General features: G+C 38.6%; 1 protein-coding gene across 1 annotated transcript in view; it reads right to left on the bottom strand.

Annotated features, from left to right (window-relative positions):
• The window catches only part of shank3a (SH3 and multiple ankyrin repeat domains 3a), a 159,180-nt gene that overhangs the window by 10,683 nt on the left and 130,815 nt on the right, over positions 1–17,682 (bottom strand). Inside the window, exons 14-21 of the mRNA XM_037683201.1 lie at positions 11,042–11,117; positions 8,692–8,774; positions 6,290–6,414; positions 5,974–6,109; positions 1,098–1,178; positions 891–914; positions 388–515; positions 104–209 (exon numbers count right to left, since the gene is read on the bottom strand). Of these exons, the coding sequence (XP_037539129.1) occupies positions 104–209; positions 388–515; positions 891–914; positions 1,098–1,178; positions 5,974–6,109; positions 6,290–6,414; positions 8,692–8,774; positions 11,042–11,117 (759 nt within the window). The remainder of the gene's footprint in view (positions 1–103; positions 210–387; positions 516–890; positions 915–1,097; positions 1,179–5,973; positions 6,110–6,289; positions 6,415–8,691; positions 8,775–11,041; positions 11,118–17,682) is intronic.

Below are 17,682 nucleotides of genomic sequence, written 5' to 3'. Positions count from 1 at the left end.
AAAATGCAGCAAAAATATGCCAATAACAAAAATATTTAATCTTAAAATAATTAAACCATCAGTCATTTGATTTAAATAAATACACTGTGGGTGACAGTTTTACCAAAAGACTTGGTCCTGGACATGCCTTTAGAAAGTGGTATATGACCTCTCTCAATCCCTGGGTGCAGACCTCCATGTAGCGTCATCCCTTGCCTCTCAAACAGTGACTGAAACACAGAATCCAGCACTCACTGTGTAATTAACATTTTTACCACTTTTAACATCTTCACACATTAATGCATGTTGTGTAGGCCAGATATTTGGAGTATGTCAGATCAAGCTTTTATGTATAGCAGCTTGGTGCAATATGTTGTTTGGAAATGTGTTTTGTGTAGGAGCACTCACACTGATCTCTGCTGGTGTTATTCTCCTACTGGTAGGCCGTTGTTTGACAGTGGCTGCTCTGTAATCTGCCTCCGGGGGTTGAGAATGCAACATAGATTCTTGTGATGCCAACATCTCATCAAGCCTCTCTGTGAAGAAGGAAATAAGCCATAATTAAATCTATACAGTTTTGTAAATGTTTTATCACCATTTTTTTACATGAATGCCACAGACAATAAAAGGCAAAATTAAGACATAAGGCACCACAATGTAAAATCATGCTTTGTGGTAATGCATAAAATCATTGCTTGTTTCAATATATTGTTTTTCATGCGAGCTCCTAGTAGGTGCTTTAAGTAAAAAGAGACATAAAGTAGAAAAGAGAAAGATGGATAGAGACGGTGTCCATGGGTTTCAAGCGTTTTTCTGTTCTGCTCTTCTTTACTAATCAACATTGCTTATACAGCATATTAAATCATCATTATGACGCTCAGAGAAGTGTTAGTTTCTCGCCTGAGACTCACCTCCTCTTCTCCTCCGAGCAGTAGCTTTGTGGGGAAAAGATAGTGTCAGCAGAGGAGGAAAAAAATGACAAGAACAAGCCAAAAAAGTGACTATTCTAAAAGTTAGGATAGTCACTCACCAAAATTTAATGACAAAGAAAAAGCAGAGTTGTGATGGAAAAAACAGAAAGAGAGTTGAGTTTACATGCCAGTTCTTTTGGCACTCACCCAGCTCCTCCAGCTCAGCAGTCATGGATTTAGATCGCAGTGTCAGGGTGGTGCTGGGAGCTCTCTTAGGTGGTGGTGGAGCTGTGGAGAAAAGGCACGGCGTTGAGGAAGAAGTCGAGGGGGACGAAAACCCTTTGGCTTTGCGACTCAGAGCCTTCTTAGCGTCTCCCAGACGGCCAACCCATCCAGTCTTCACTGCTTTACGTTTGTCAAAATCAGAAGAGCTCGAAGCATCACACTTGGCAATGACTTTGTTGAAGCCACGGTCAAAGCCCAACTTCTTCATGTTTTCTTCCCTTTGTTTATGATTATTTATGTTTTGAGTGAGTCTGAAAGACTTTCAGGTTTGTAACCTTTGCTGCAAGAACATGCCTCAGTTGCAGAGCACATTGGCAGTTTTTAAAAAAGTCACTCTTCTCTGTAGCTTTTTGAATCCTTCCATCAAACACACCGCAACATGTTTGGCTGCTACTATAGACAGAGTAAGTACGAGTGCAGAAAGGAGAAGAGGAGAGCCGTTCATTTTTTCTTTAATATACTGCCTGCCTTGAATTCAGCAGACATGCATCTCAGAGAAACACAAACACCCTGGTTTGCACGCACATGCACATCATCTCACAAAGAGAACTCCTTGAGGGAGGACATTATGACATGTGGTGCGACAGACAAAGAGATGACAGCAAATTTAACAGCTAAGGAAAATGATGTGCTGCAGACTTTACATTACCAGAGCTCCTGGGAGCTTTCTAATCCTGCTACACACTCAAAGCAATTGAGCGGTTACTGTACCAGTCAAAGCAGTAAATCAGACCAACCAAATGTTGGTTAAAAACAAAACAAAACAAACAAACTGCAAAGTTACAAGTTTCAACAAAGTCTATGAATAAATACTGTTGTTACCTAAATTGAAAATAATGCCATGACGTATTTTGTCATGTTAAATCAACAGTAACAACAAAATACCATGCAGTCAGAGAGTAACAATAAAGCCACAGTAAAACCTAGAATAACCATTTTTCAAACTATACTCCACAGCAGAACTACTTCAGCTCACTCTGTCTGAGATTGACCATTTAACACCGACTGTACTACTGTAGAGCAATAACTCTCTAGATTGCACACATGCCCCAATGTCTTACTGGAGCGAAACTATCCTGCTGTCATCAGCAACTGCACATCCAGTGTACATACGCCATCCTGAGTACTGTCCAGATCAAACATCTTCCTCTCCTTACCAGCCTGCACACTGAGGTGCAAAAGCAAGCAGCAGAGGAGATAGAGGAGGATGGAAAAAGAGAGAGACTCAGACGGAGAGAGAGAGAGAGAGTGTGTTGCTTTTTCTGTAATGTAATGCTTAATTCAAACATGCATTGTAGTCACCATGGCAACGACGGGAGTAGTGAGGCCGTGCATGATGAAGAGAAAGTGAGTTTGGTTGTGAGTCTGTGTGTGTCAGCATGTGTCTGCTCATTTTGTGCTGAAGTGAAGCACATTATGGTGAGTTTTTCCCAGTAGAAAAGATAAGTAGCAACAAACAGCGTTAAGCACAGCTTAGGGTGCAGAAAGGGACAGACCAAAGAAAATGTTTCAAACTGAAGAGGATTTTTTTTTCTTCCCCACTACTCTAAATTACCAGATACAAACCTCAATATAATCATCATCATAAATAAATTGAAAGCTTCAAATGCATCTTAAATGAGTGGTAAACAAAAACAAAGTGATGTACTTGAAATGGCTGTGTCATTTGATTAAATTATTGCACCATTTCTTGTTCCTCTGTGTGTCTATTCAGCATTTTTTGCCAGTGAAAATGTATTTCATGCTAAAAATCTCTTGTTAATTAGAATTGCAAGGGAGCACCAAATGATGTCGGGGAAATTATACACGGACATTGTTTTGACTTGCTTATTTCATTTTGGGAAATGCCTATTTTGCTAACTTTGTAATTAAAAAATCCTTTCAAACTGTGAAATTCTTTACTGTTTATCCCTAAAACGTGACGGCCACATGTTACTGTCTGTATCAAGGTTCAAGGTTCTTTATTATCATTCGCATCACATGTGGTATATGGGATAGAACGAAATTGTGTGCATAGGATCCCAGTTACATCAAACAACAGCAAAAATGTAAATTGTAAAAGAAACAGTAAATAAGGATCTAAGATATAAACTAAGAATATGCTAAACTAAGAATATGCTAAATACTAATAGTGCAAAACAATACGTCGAACAGCAGCAGCATGAACATGAGTCTGTGTGAGCAGATGAGTACAAATGAATACAGCAGCATGAGATCAGCAGCATGGATAATCAGCAGCACATATCAACAATCAAAGTGGCATTACAGTGATTTTTTTTTTCTTTCCCACAGTGATAATCCAGATTAGGGATTTCAGGGTAGAAGCTGTTCCTCAGTCTAGTGGTTCTGCAATTAATGCTCCGCAAACTTCTGCCTGAAGGGAGTGGGGCAAAAAGTGTGCGTGCTGGGTGAGTGGGGTCCTTCATGATGCAGGTTAGAGTTGCAATCCGACCTGACCCGGCCCAAGCCCGTAGCCATCATTTCCGAACCTGACCTGACGAATTAACAATAATTTCAGGTCTGAACCCGAAAACCTCCCCCAACATTTTTAATTAAGCTTTGACTGCTTATATAGTTATTAACGGTCGGCGGATGCATGCGGCTGAGTAAAAGGGGGCAGAAGATCGAAGGTGAGGGGGTGTTTGTCCTTTCATGGTTGTCAAAGTGCATTAAATCCCTGTTTCTGCCTGCATTCAGCATTATTCAGACACAGACCATGCTCTGACATGTCTGCAGGATATTTTGGGATCTCACCTGTTTGGGCCGTCGGCCGCACACATCCACTGAGTGCAGCGGCTGAACATCCACTTGAGCTTTGATGCCTGGCAGTAGTCTCATCTGAAGCTTAACTGAACTTTTTTTTCCTCTTTCAAGGCCTGTCAGCACGCGGTCAAATGGTCGCGTGCGGCTGGTGATCGTATGAAAAGCCATGTTGCCATATAATTGGATCATCAGCTGCGCGTGTCCGCTGATGCAATCAAAAGCCTGACACAGACCCGTCTCGCCCATCCAGCACATTATTATGGCCCAGCCTGCCTTGAAATTCAGGTCGGGCCGAGCCAGGCTTTGGGCCTGGGTTAGAAATGACAGCTCTAATACAGTGGCCCTCTTCCTGCATCTGGAGGTGTACATGTCTGTGATGATGTGGAGACCGACTCCAACAGTCTGTATAATATATATTTCTGTTCTCTGCAAACAAAAAAGCTATCAAACTAGAAACAACCAATCAACCAACTAAACAACAAAAACAACAATAAAAAACAACAACCAACAACTACACAATGGAGTCTATATTTGTCTTATACTCATGCTTTCAGGGACTGGATTAGCTGTCATTGGGAGACAAGCAGCTTATTGAATAAGTTACCAGTTCATTACAGGATCAAATAACAGAAAATCATCCACTTTTAGCTAATTCCAAACCACTCATTAACCTAATATAAATGTATGTGAATTGTGGGAAGAAAATCACACAATGAGCTTTAATAAGCCTTTAGGTTTGAGCCCCCCTGTGATTACCACTGGGACTGAGGAAGACAGACAGAAGTAGATGTTAATACAGACCACAAAGCACAGAGAAGAAGGTTTAAGCTGACAGAGCATTGTCCAATAAAACTGTGTCAAATGTGCTTTCTTTGTACCTCAAAAAGCACAAAGAAGCAGCACACACATAACTCTACGTTACACTTCAACATTCTCACAAACATCAACAGAAACACACAAGTGCAGAGTACGCAGGTCATTGTGCCAGGACTGTGTGGGAGCAGAGGAATGGCAAGCTCTGGTTGACATGGAAACTACACAGAGTTACAGTGGTGAAAAGTGGTAGAAATCCTTAACCCAACCAAAACACATTTGTTTCAATATGTAATTGTTTCCATTACATTACAAGTACTAAATATGTTGTACATATACAATATACCCTCATGGAATTACATGCAATATGCAGACTTGGAAGAGGCAATCAAATGTTGACGACATTGTCAAATAATTAAGAGGAACAATGAGTAAGACTCTCTTCCCAATGAATAACAATCCAATGTAAAAAAATATCTGCCAGAATGCTGATGGTCTTTCCAGGGTCTTGGCTAAGTCTTCAGGCACATATTAAGAATGCAGTGGACTCCCCATTTAGCTCATTGGATTGCGGTAAGTTCACAAGCTTTTATGTATGCACAAAACTTCTGAATCAGAGTCATAATGGTTTCTTATCATTGGGGCACCATATTGTAATTATGGGTGGAGTGTGGTGGCAGCAGTGGCAGCCTATTTATTAAATGAGGCCAATGTACACCAGTGGGAAGATTGTTGAGAAGCAGGACTGGCCACACTGGGCTCACATCTAGGTTTTGACTATGATCCTGATAAGGTCATGGAAACAACTTACAGCAGCCCTGTATCTGCTTTCTGGTATGATTTAAGAGAGTCATGCCAGGGTGAACCTATAAAGTGTGGTAATGTAGCAGGAGAGTGTTTAGGGGACATGGAAATAGCAAGGAAAACCTATTTGAAAAATACTAAGTACATAACAGCATCATGAATGCCTTCACAGTGAAGAAGCTTCTCTAATTTTGTCATGATGCAGCCACATTTAAAAGGTCATGTAGGTCATGGGTGTATACCAGGTTCTCCATCAAGTGTGAAGAAGGAAAAGTTGGATGTGTCTCACAAAAATAACAAATATGGCATTTCACGTATCTTTTTACATGTAAAATATGCTTCTTTTTTCATATCAACTATATTAGCTCATCTTTTTCATGTTTACATATCAACATAATAGAAAGGGTTGGCATTTTACCTTTTTTCCGAACAACTTCTTCAGATTCAGGTTTGCGTGTGACAGAAACAACTTTCATCAGGAGTCTGCTGCCCCCCTGCCGTATTAACGACACCACCTGTTTATGGCCCACCTTCACTACATTCACGCCGTTTACCTGAATATAACACAAAAAGACAAGCGAAGCAAGAGATTTCTTTATTGTACTGCTGATCTTTAAAAGCATAGTTATCAAGTTTTGATAATCACATCAAACTTCACAGTCTCACAAATTACTGCAAGTATCCTACTTGAATCATACCGCTGAACATGTAAGTGATGGGCTGTTCCTAAATACCTCAATGAGGAAGTCCCCTGTCCTGAGACCAGCCCTCCAGGCCACGCCCTCTACGTCCACAGACTCCAAATACTGCAGGGCAGGGAACGCTGGGGTGGGGGTAAACTCTTCAATGGGGGTCTCAGCTGTGAAAATAACCCACACAAGAAAAATGAATGAGATTTTATACACGCAGAAAAATCTCCCAACAAAGTGAGTTCCAGCTCTTCCTTTTATTAGCTTTATTCAATAATAAGTAAGATGACCCGTGGCAACACACATACACAAAATGAAGCAAAGAACATTTGAACAATTCCAAATAACAATGTCCAAACTCCCTTTTAATTTGTAATAAAATGGTCTGATAAATATATTTACATTGTTCCTGTACAGCATTTTGACCAGGATTGTAACAGAAAAGAATATTAGTAGCTTTCAACTATTATAAGGGTGTCGCATATAAAACATCTAAACATCAACTCAACTTTTATAAAAATATTTAAGTCACTCCTACAAGAAAAACAAACAAATAAAAAAACTCAAACATATATATGAGAATGTTTAGTTAAAGTATGTGCAACTGCAATTACTACTTTCTCAATTTTTTTTTTTAATTTTCTTACAGATTTTATCTGGAAACCGTTCTGCAAAAGACTAATTTCTACTCAAAGTTTAAAATTATCACTACAAGCTGTTATTTTAATAATATATGGATTTTTCTCAACAAATTAAGTTTTTGTTTACATTTAATATTCACCAAGAATGAGACTATTTGGACCACTGCAGCCTCTTGTTGCCATCTGTGATGTGGCCATTACTTTCATGTCTATAATCGAGACTGAGCTGAAAGCTAAGGCAAAAAAGTCTGCAGCAGCCTGCAGCCATTCAGAAATTACAATTAACAATAAACACTAAGTTGGAATAATGTCTAAACAATATCTATGAACAACTTTTCAATAAGTTTTGGTGACACGTGATTGACTACAACTGCAACAAAACCTGTGACAACCTAAACAGTCAGTCAAGGAGCAAACTAACTTTAGCCTGTTAAACTATCTTGTCCATGAGACAATATGTCAGCAGACATGAGATATCAGTTTGTAAATAATGTATGTGCAAAATAAGATATTCTGCAAATAAAACTAATAAAACGTTGCCTATTTTAGGTGACGCTGCGTTAGAAAATGATTACAGCCTCAGCCAAGCTGGGAACTATCCAGCAAAACTTCCTCATAGTCAACAACAACAACAAAATATTCAATTCAATTCAGTTTATTTATATAGCGCCAAATCACAACAAAGTTGTCTCAGGGCACTTTACAGGAACATTCACATACATAAAAGCCAATTAGTAAAGTTCTCTATCTAAGGAATCCAGCAAACAAGTTGAATCTATAACAACAACAAAAACCCCCCCACAACATATAGGGTCATGACCCAGACCCCCTAGCTAGTTCACACAAGTGTTGTCTTCCACTTAAATTTACATTTTACTATTCTAGAGGAAATCACTGTACAAGCTTACTGTAGACAGCTAGGTCAGGGGCATCCTTTATTAAATAAGTCCACCATCAAAAACTGTTTAAACTTGAAGCAGATGCAACTAATTCACTGACACATGAGAGCTCTCAGAGGAGCCCAAAGTGAGCAGCAGTGTGTGTGTTTGTGTGTGTGCGCTTAAAGGTCCTGAAGAGGAAAAAGACTGACTGATAAAAGAAGAGCGGGGTGAGCCAAGATTTATGGTAGTGAGTGATGGAGCAGTAAAGCACACTCAGACTCCCGGCAAGCTGCTGAGTAGCAGGTTACCATGGCAACCAGCCTGAGCAGGAGAGATGACACGTGTGTGAGTAAAATGAGTTTATGATTACAGAGACCAGCTGAAAGGTGATTGCGGTCAAAAAGCGGAAGGTATGACAGTGTTTAGAGATGATAATTGACAGGAAGGATATGAAATGCATGGAGTGGAGGAGAGCTGACAGTAAGAAATAAGGACAGGCAAAGTAAAAAAAATAAAAAATAAATAGAAGAATCAAAGAAGAGGAGCGTTTCTCTACTCAAACTCGTCGCCATGTGCGATGAACAGATGGGACAGCTAGCTGACGGCTCGGCCAAGGATGACGCTCCCAGACGGTCTACATGCTCCTTCTTTCTCTCACTTATACACACATGAACGCGTGCACATATACACGTACATACACACACACACACACACACACACACACTCACGCATGCATGCCTGAGCACATATCAGAAAATAAACCGAGTGTTGACTAAAGCTGTCTATGCTGTTGACTCAGTCACATTACTGCTTGATCTAAACTGTGACTCAGATCATCAAACTACTCATGAGAGCAGAACACACACATGTGAAACAAAGGTGTTGTGGAAGTGAAAGTTTCAGCATGTGTGTGTGTATAACTCACCTTTGGCTCCCCGCAGGACAAAACCAAACCCCTCATTGTCTTTCTTTTGTAAAACAGCATTCTTCTCCTCTACGATGTAGTCGCTGTCGAGAAAATAGACGAGGGAAAGCACGTATGAATTCAACACCATCCTCGCAAGCACAAAGAAACAGGGAGAGGGCAGGGGAGTGAGAAGGTTGGTGGGTTGGGGGTTGAGCAGCAGGAGGAGATGGATACACACTCACACAAACACACACTTGTACCTACTTTCCCCAGCAAGTCAAAAGTCAAGATTACAGCTAGGGATTTCCAGGAGTTGTACAAGCATTTTCAGATGACATACACAGGTGACAAAGCGGCAAAGAACAAGTGCAAGTGTGTGACCGAAGTATCTGTGGGATAAATCCTAAGACTGAATCAACCTTCTGGCTGATCCTTCTGATAAGACTTCAGCTGAGCAGTGTGCTTAGGGATTTTATTTTCTAAAAAGCGACAGAGACGGCTGCAATACAGTATTTCTCCGAGGTTCATAACAGGAGAAATGGAAAGTGAGCAAAGCAGTTTCTCACTGTCTGATTTCCCAGAGTGTTCAGGAGAGGAGGTTGGTATGTGGTGTTAACCTGTGATGTTTTGCACTTCTTTCAGAGTGAGTCTTTCAAGCATGAATTTGTTAAAGGCCTCCAAGACAAAAGCAGTTAGTGAAATAGCTCTGAGCAGCAAATACGACAAAAGCTCTTCTGTGTGAAATTAACATTTTTCACAACCAGTTCCTCACATCAAACAAACATAAAGTGGAGCAGTCAATCAAGTTATTGGGGTAAATGAAATATTTTTTTAGATGATTCCAAATGCTTAAGAATAAATTTACATGTTCTTTGTTACCTGAGAATATATAAAAATGGTCATTTGCTGTATTAAGTCTAGTGTGCATGAACAGCAGAATATAAATTGTAACATGTTTTTGACTAATGTGAGCTGCTGCACATTTACACTTGAATAAAAGCCACAAATGTAGTTTTAATATTGGAGAAGTTCTAACATTATCAGCCATTTTTTTCTCCTGAATGAGGCAGGTATAGCGTGCTGGAGTTCAGCTTGGTCAGGTGCTGTATTGTCATTAGCTCAGTTGCAAACACTCGACTTTTGGACTTACCCGGAAAATACAGAGCTCCTGCTTCTGAAGCCAGAAGACCCGTAACCAACCTTTCTGCAGGAGGGAGGTTAAAAGTTTGGTTTCATAAAATGCTTTCTGTCCACTTCTGCATTAATTATTATACATAAAATATTGTGATGGTGAAGCATCCCTAAGTACTTTGGTCAGTTTAAAGCATCTCATCCTAGTTCACTTCAGCTCCATGATCCAAAATACTGCATTAATGCAATGTGTTTGTTCAGAAACCACCTACACGACTTTACAAAACAGTTCATGTCAGGTTCACATTTGAAAGTGGTAAATGTTTTCCCAAAACAATTCTGAAATGACATTTTATGATTCAGTCTTTAGACTATAGTTTAGATCTGATAAAATATACACAAATTAAGTTAAACGTCTGTAAAACAAAAGTTTTGTGCAGACAAGTGTTCAGTTATTTAAACTTTTTGTCTTGATTTCCACCTCAAAGCTCAGTGTATTAATTTCAGTGGGAATAAGCAACAAGAAGCTACGTTTAGTGTCAGTTTCTTCACTGATCTAGATCAGATTTCTTTTTTTTAACCTGCCACTCTAAAAACAAACAAAAACACTATGTGCTTTGCACAGTCTCACATTGAGACGATCCAAGATTTTAGTGAGCCAGTTTCTGAAGTCTGGAACTCAGACAGAAATGCCATTACCAGTATATCTTGTAAAAAAAAATTCAAAGGCCGACATTTTAGGAAAAGTTTATAGAGATGGTGGAAATCATGATTAAGCCTAAAAACTACTTCAAACTTTGCATCATTACATACTCTTTTGTAGATGGCGTCTAAACTCTTCATTAACATATCTGTGTTAAAAGAAATATTCTTATTCTCTAGCCATAACGGACATATTAACAGAAGGACAAAGGAAGACAGAGCAAAACCTAAAAATCCAGAAAATGGCAGCTACAACATGACTGTAAGCATCCATATGCACATTGCACCCAAGCATAAAGGCTAAAACTGAGACAGGTCAACAAGTTTGCGTTGCCTTATTGATGCAGAACGGAGTGCACCGGCAGCTTCATTACTTTAGATGGCAGCAGCTTCCCTGCACGTCATCACTGTCTCTGTGGACATTTTTAGCCATGGCAGGGTGAAATAGTGGTTTCTAACCATCAGTGCAGCACAATGCACATGAATCTGCCCTGCACATTGCTTAAGCATGCTAGCTCAGAAGCAGAAACTGTACCTGTATGAGGTGAAGTTGTCGTAAGATCCCACAGTGTAGTGTCTGAACAGTCTCTTATTGCGGTCCTCCCGAGTCTCTGTGAAACAGATCAAATGCCTTTTAAACTAACAAGACAAACTGTAAGTGCAAATGCTGCAGAGTGTTAGACATATAGTTGTTAGTTTATATCAAGATCTTCACAAATTCCAAAACATAAACACCTTGTTAATGTACAGACGCATGTGTATGTGACCTGAAAGGTCAGTTTATCAAATATTATTTTGTAATTTTACCACCACACTTTGGTTTTGCGCACATTATTTTAAGAATATAGTGACTGTATAAAATTGATTTATAAGTCATAAGATTTCATGTTTACACAACCACTAATAGATTATTAGTTAAATCTCAAAAGCCAAGACAGACAAGCTTTACGTTTGTTGTATTCCTCAGCATTTACAACACATTTATGATTTGGGAATTGTGTGATTATAGAGGAATGATCATAAAAAAAAATTCAAATCCTCAAAATGTCATGTGTGTGTCTGCCCCAGTTTTTAACATGTAATTAAAAAAATGTTAGAGATTAATTAAATTCAGTGAACAAAGTGGCCACAGAGCCAATCATCATTGGCATTCTTCATTTATCCCAACACAATAGAATTTAAATGTACTTTGGTAGTTTTATTCTTTTAAAACTAAAATAATTGCATGTTTTAACCAAGATTTTTTTAATAGTGTCTTAAAACTCAAGTATAGTTAATACAGCGTGTGAGTATATGCGTGTGGTTTCAGTCAGTTTGTGGATTTGTCCTATGTGCATGAGATCGATGACCTTTCCCATCCTGATAATACATGCCGCATCCCCTCTGAGCAGCAAACTGCTGACTAAACACCACATCACCCTCGGAGTCCACACTGAAACTCTTAATTGGCTAAGGCTCTGAGAGCAGGGGCATCATGGTGGTGACGTGAAAGTCACAGTAGCTTTGATTCTGTCTTAAAAACTCACACAGAGACAAAGCTATAGATTGTGATCAACAGTGTGAAAATTAACATTAAATCGATGTGAATGGTTTGATCTATTAATTTAATAAAGGTTATAAGATAAACACTTTTGGTGCATACAATAGTAATAAACAATGACAAATTTACAAATGTGGTGAAGAAAAATAATGTTTCACTTTTGTAGTAACACAAATCTCATGGTTGTATTAAACTTGAAGCAGATTTTGCAAAATGTCAGTGAGAAAACCAAACTACTGCTAATAACTATTAGTGAAGCTCAGGGTAGAATGAAATGTTTATCAATTTAACATAGCTTTTGGCAGTGAAAAACAAGATCATTAACAAAAATTAAATCCAATAAATAATGTAACAATATAATGAGTAAAATATGGTTCCATCTATTTTTCAGGAATTATGATTACTGATGGTGCAACACCAAAAAAAGTTACATCCATGTTGAAAGATCTTGGTATATCTATCTTCTATGTTCATGTATATTTATCTATCTTGGTATAACAAGTGACAGTTTGAAAGAAGAAAAAGATTCAAGTAAACTGAGAAGTGATTATGTTGGTGTAAAAGTATCCAAAGATAGAGGCAACAATTAACACACAAAAGAACAAATCTATGAAAGTTTTGTTGCTGATTTTCTTGGTATGTCCTCTCATTACCTGTCTGAATGATGTAACTGTCTCTTGTTTACAACCAGACAGGCTTTGCTAACTTTCCTCGATGCTCTAAAAAAATGTGGTCATTAGTTTAAAAAAATTAAATGAGAAAAAATGAGAGTTTTTCAAAAGATAATCAGAAGTTATTGAAGGGGAACAAAAATGTCAAGGAGGGGATGGATGGTATTTATGTGGGCTCAGTTTAACTGTGTCCACTCTAAAGTGGAAAGACATAACATTTTTCAGCACAGGCAAAATTAAACAATGAAAGGTGAGATGGATTTACAGAAAGAAGTGTGGATTAGACAACAACTTGATTTTCACACACATGTTCATTCACCGGGTAGCACGGTGGCGTAGTAAAGCTACTGCCTCTCAGCAAGAAGGATGCCCTGGTTGAAATCCCGGCTGGGGGGCCGTTCTGGGTGGAGCTTGCATGTTCTCTCTGTGCACACATGGGTTTTGTCTGGGTACTTTGGTTTCCTCCAATAGTCCAAAAACATGCATGTTAGGCTCAGTGGCGCAAAAAGCGGGTATGCAGCGTATGCAACGCATAGGGGCGCTGCACTGCAGGGGGCGTCAAAACCCTCTGTAGAAAAAATGTTTTTCTAGTAGGCATTTTCTAAATGATCAATAACAGGGGAACAGCACTGATTAGGCGCCCCTCTGCTCCTTCACCTCCCCTCTGCTCCTTCACCTCCCCTCTGCTCCTTCACCTCCCCTCCTATCGCTCTCCCTTCCCACACAGGTGGCTGTGAACACGCCCCTAAGAGAACGCACTCGGCGCGTTTTTTTTTTTTTTTTAATCTTGAACTACCGCTCGTTGTGCACTTGACAACAAGATGGAGCGGCAGAAAAAAAAGCTATCCGGGGCGCAAAACAGAAAAAGGAAAAGGGAGAAGGATAAAGATGTTGGCGGGATGAAAAAAAGCCTTTCAATGTGGTTGAAAGATAGTAGGTAAGTACTGTCAGTGTATTAGCAGGACAGGAGGGTTTAAATATTCAGGTTAGCTAAAGCTAGCCTAATACACTGCGGTTGGCTGTTAAATGTTGCCTCCCCTATTGATGTGATTTGTTTAGTATTTTCTGTATTTTTATGAATATTTGATACATGCGCCTCGCCTGTCACACACACATATCCACACACTAAGTGTAAGAATGACCAAAATAAAACTCATGAAATATTAACACAGGAAAGCTAAACTGTTGTGGCGGCAGTTCCCAGCTATGATCCAACGCTTAGCCCTCAGTGCTGCAATTTATTCACTCATATGTACATTTATTATTATTGATTCTTTAATTAAAGATGAGTTGTACAAGTTTATGTGTGTATCAGATAAATTAGTCCTCAGTGTCACTATAGCTCAAAAAGGTTGGTGACCCATGTTTCCAACCTTTTTGGCAGAGGGACACTTGAGTTTAAATGTCTTATTCAGTATCACTACAGTGGTGTGTGTTGTGATGTATCTGGTGAGTCTCCTAAGTTCAAAGAGAAACGACTTAGGAAGCAAAAGAATTTCCCAGATGACAATTCATGCACTGGTCATCATGAAAAGGAACCCACAAGGCACTTCAGGTGCATGGTTTTCAATGTTATTGTTGACACACTCCTCCAAGAGCTGTCTGAGAGGTTTTCCAATTTTCAACTTGTGTCTGAGAAATTTAAATTCATCACTAAAATGGAGCACATGACAAAAGCTGAGCTGGAGGAATCAGTGACCACATATGCCCTGACCACTTGTGATGTTTCAAGAGATATCATTCAAGAAATATACCCAGCAAGCCGTCTACTGAAGGGTTACAAGGCTCTAGAAAAGTTAAATTTCCTAATTCAAGAGGACCTTGATTTGGTATTTCCAAATTTGACAGTAGCCCTTAGAGTATTTTTAACCATGCCTCTGACAGTTGCATCTGCAGAGAGATCATTTAGCAAGCTGAAGCTCATCAAAACATACCTTCGTTCAAATATGAGCAATGATCGCTTGTCCCAGTTAGCAGTGATCTCTATTGAAAACAGTGTGGCACGGTCTATTTCATTTGATGTTATACTTGACAAATGGGCAAATGCAAAGTCACGGAATGTAACAGTTTAAATGTCATAAATGTTAAAACTCTGACATGGACTCCAGGCTGTTAAGATGTCATATTTCCGCTACATAAAATGTTGAGCACTGACTGAGTACCACTACTGTTATATATTTGTACTTTATAAAACTTCTTATTTGTTTATGATTGAAATGATCACCTGATATAATATGTAACATTAAAAAAATCTGTAATATTACTACTGTATTTTCTAAGTGCATGACTAAGCTGTATGAGGCGGCAAGTAAAAAGGAGCGGGTGGGGGGGGCGCCGATGATGTGTTCGCATCCACCTCAAAAATATGTAGTTGCGCCCCTGGTTAGGCTGATTGGTAACTCTAAATTGTCCCTAGGTGTGAGTGAGAGAGTAAATAGTTGTTTATCTCGTTTGTCTCTCTGTGTCCCTGTGATGGACTTGCGACCCGTCCAGGGTGTACCCCGCCTCTCGCACAGTGATTGCTGGACATGGGCACCAGTGACCCCTGCGACCCAAAAAGGAAGAAGCGGGTAAAGATAATGGATGGATGTATATATGTTCATTCAGCTTTTCATTTTGAAAACTTCCTAAAAAAGCAACAAAAAAGCACTGGCCACATTTGTATTTGTTGTGAATTTTGTGGGTGTGAATTTGCACATTGACAGTATTGTGTGTTTGTTGTGGGTGCATTTTTGTATGTGTAGCACATGTATGTGTGTAGTGTGTGATATAAGACACAGTTTAAAAGTGTGAAATGTAGTTCATTCATCACAACTGTCATGTATTTTGTACAGCCCAGAAGCATCTGAAAGTAGGGCTCTGATAGCAGAGATAACCTCAACTCCACTTTCATCCATCACACCCCCCCCCCCCCCCCCCTCCACACACTTGAAACAGAAGACAAAACAAAGGGATTTTACTCTAAGGTGGATACTCTTATTAATAATGTTATACTAACCAACATCATCATACAATTTCCCTAAAGTCCAGACAAAACCACAGTTAGGCTGATGACAAACCAAAACTACTAAACAGGTGCACCAATTACCCTACATGACCTAACTTTACTTGTCATGTGACTAAGAAAGGTGTAGATAATATCACTCTCTGTGCCAGGCTGCTTTCACAGAGCTGTTCCCACCAGCTGATGATCAGTTAATTGAGAGTGAAGATCTATAAAACCTACTTACTCCATGCTCTCCTATTTGAGAACCCTGCAAGTGTGGATATAGTGTTCTTACACATTACTTTAGAAATGTGGTTTATTTTGTTCAAGTTGTTTCAGTGTTTCAAATATCCTGAAGTGTTGTTTATCAAATGTTGTATTTAACATACTTAAGTCTGTAAAAAGTATTTTTCTTAAAAAAAACCTTTTCACTACAAAAAGCTTTTGAATTAAAAGGACAGTGTACTTTCTTAGAACGACTGTTCAGTTGAAGCAGAGTTACTACTCAAATAGCAGTGATAGAGCTGACAAAAATACAATGTGATGTTATAGTAGTGACAAAACAGGAATAAAGAGGCGATGAGAGGGAAGTCATGTATTTTTCTGAGATCTGTATAAAGAAAAATTGCTTAAGAGTGCACGATAATAGTAAGCATTTGAATGCACTCTTACATTAATTTTGAGAATGTCTCTCACCTAAAATATTGTACAACGTATACTTAATAAAAAAATACAACAATATGAACATTTCAATAGTAAAATTTAAACATAAATGAAAAGTTTCTCACGAGCTGTGCGATATATATACAGAGTATCAATGGGATTTTAGGAGTTTCATACCTGCTCCACAGCTCTGGTCTCAAACAGATATAAGTAAAACTATACCTTTACAAAAACATTCTGAAATTCTTCATTAGCTTTTTAAAAAGCATTTGACTCCATGTTCATCTTTGTTTGAGCAGTGATAGCCCCAATAGCAAAGAGACAATGATGGAAGGCAACGCAGCAAGAATGTAACTGTGGAACATGATGAAAATAATTTACAGCCACTATGCTTGCAGCTCATTAGGTTTTTATTCACCTATGCACAATGGGTCACTTTATCTGACACGAGGGACACAATAAATGCACTGCTTTCACTTTTTAACACATTTATTTTCTAATGGAGAAAACCAGGGGTACCATGGATAAAGCAGTCTAATCTGAGTAGCTCATGCATTACTCTGGTTTTAGGGATCTATACTTCACATTATTTATGAACATTAGGAAAACTATAACAAAACAAAACTATTGACTATAGTTTTCAGATGAAAGACGAAATATTTCTACAATTTTTTTTTTTTTATTGAACCTATCCAGAGGACCTGACTTAACATTTTTAGATTTTTCTACCTGGATCATTGAGCATCCATCAGGATATAGATCATAGTCTTGTAAAATATATGAGTGAAGGGAAATGACTGGATAAGAGAATAAAGCCGAAATATTTACAAGTTTGTAACCAACATCATCACACAGCCAAAGATTGCAAATGTGGCTTTAACTTTATATAAACTTTAGTATTTCCTCACATTTCTAATGATGAGAGGAGCCTGAATTCATGTGCTCTTCAACCATATGATAAAATCAACATTTAACTGCTCAGATGTTATGCAGTTGTAGTAGAACAAACCCCAAAGCAGAAGCAGAATTCACGATCAAAACCTCAGTTCTTGTTAAAATCAAATTCAGAAATCCACTAAAGTTTTCTGTGACTTGACCAATGCAGGAACAACAGTATGTGATGTTTAAACTGGTTTCCAAAAAGAATATATACAGGTAAGGATGATGGCCATAATAATTTTATGAAAGAATGACAATCAATCAATCAATCAATCAATCAATCAATCAATCAATCAATCAATCAATCAATCAATCAATCAATCAATCCATCAATCCATCCATCCATCCATCCATCCATCCATCCATCCATCCATCCA

This window comes from Nematolebias whitei, chromosome 10 (assembly GCF_014905685.2).
Source record: "Nematolebias whitei isolate Nwh7 chromosome 10, NemWhi1, whole genome shotgun sequence".
NCBI classification, from domain to species: domain Eukaryota; kingdom Metazoa; phylum Chordata; class Actinopteri; order Cyprinodontiformes; family Rivulidae; genus Nematolebias; species Nematolebias whitei.
This window is presented reverse-complemented; position numbering and strand designations above follow the sequence as displayed.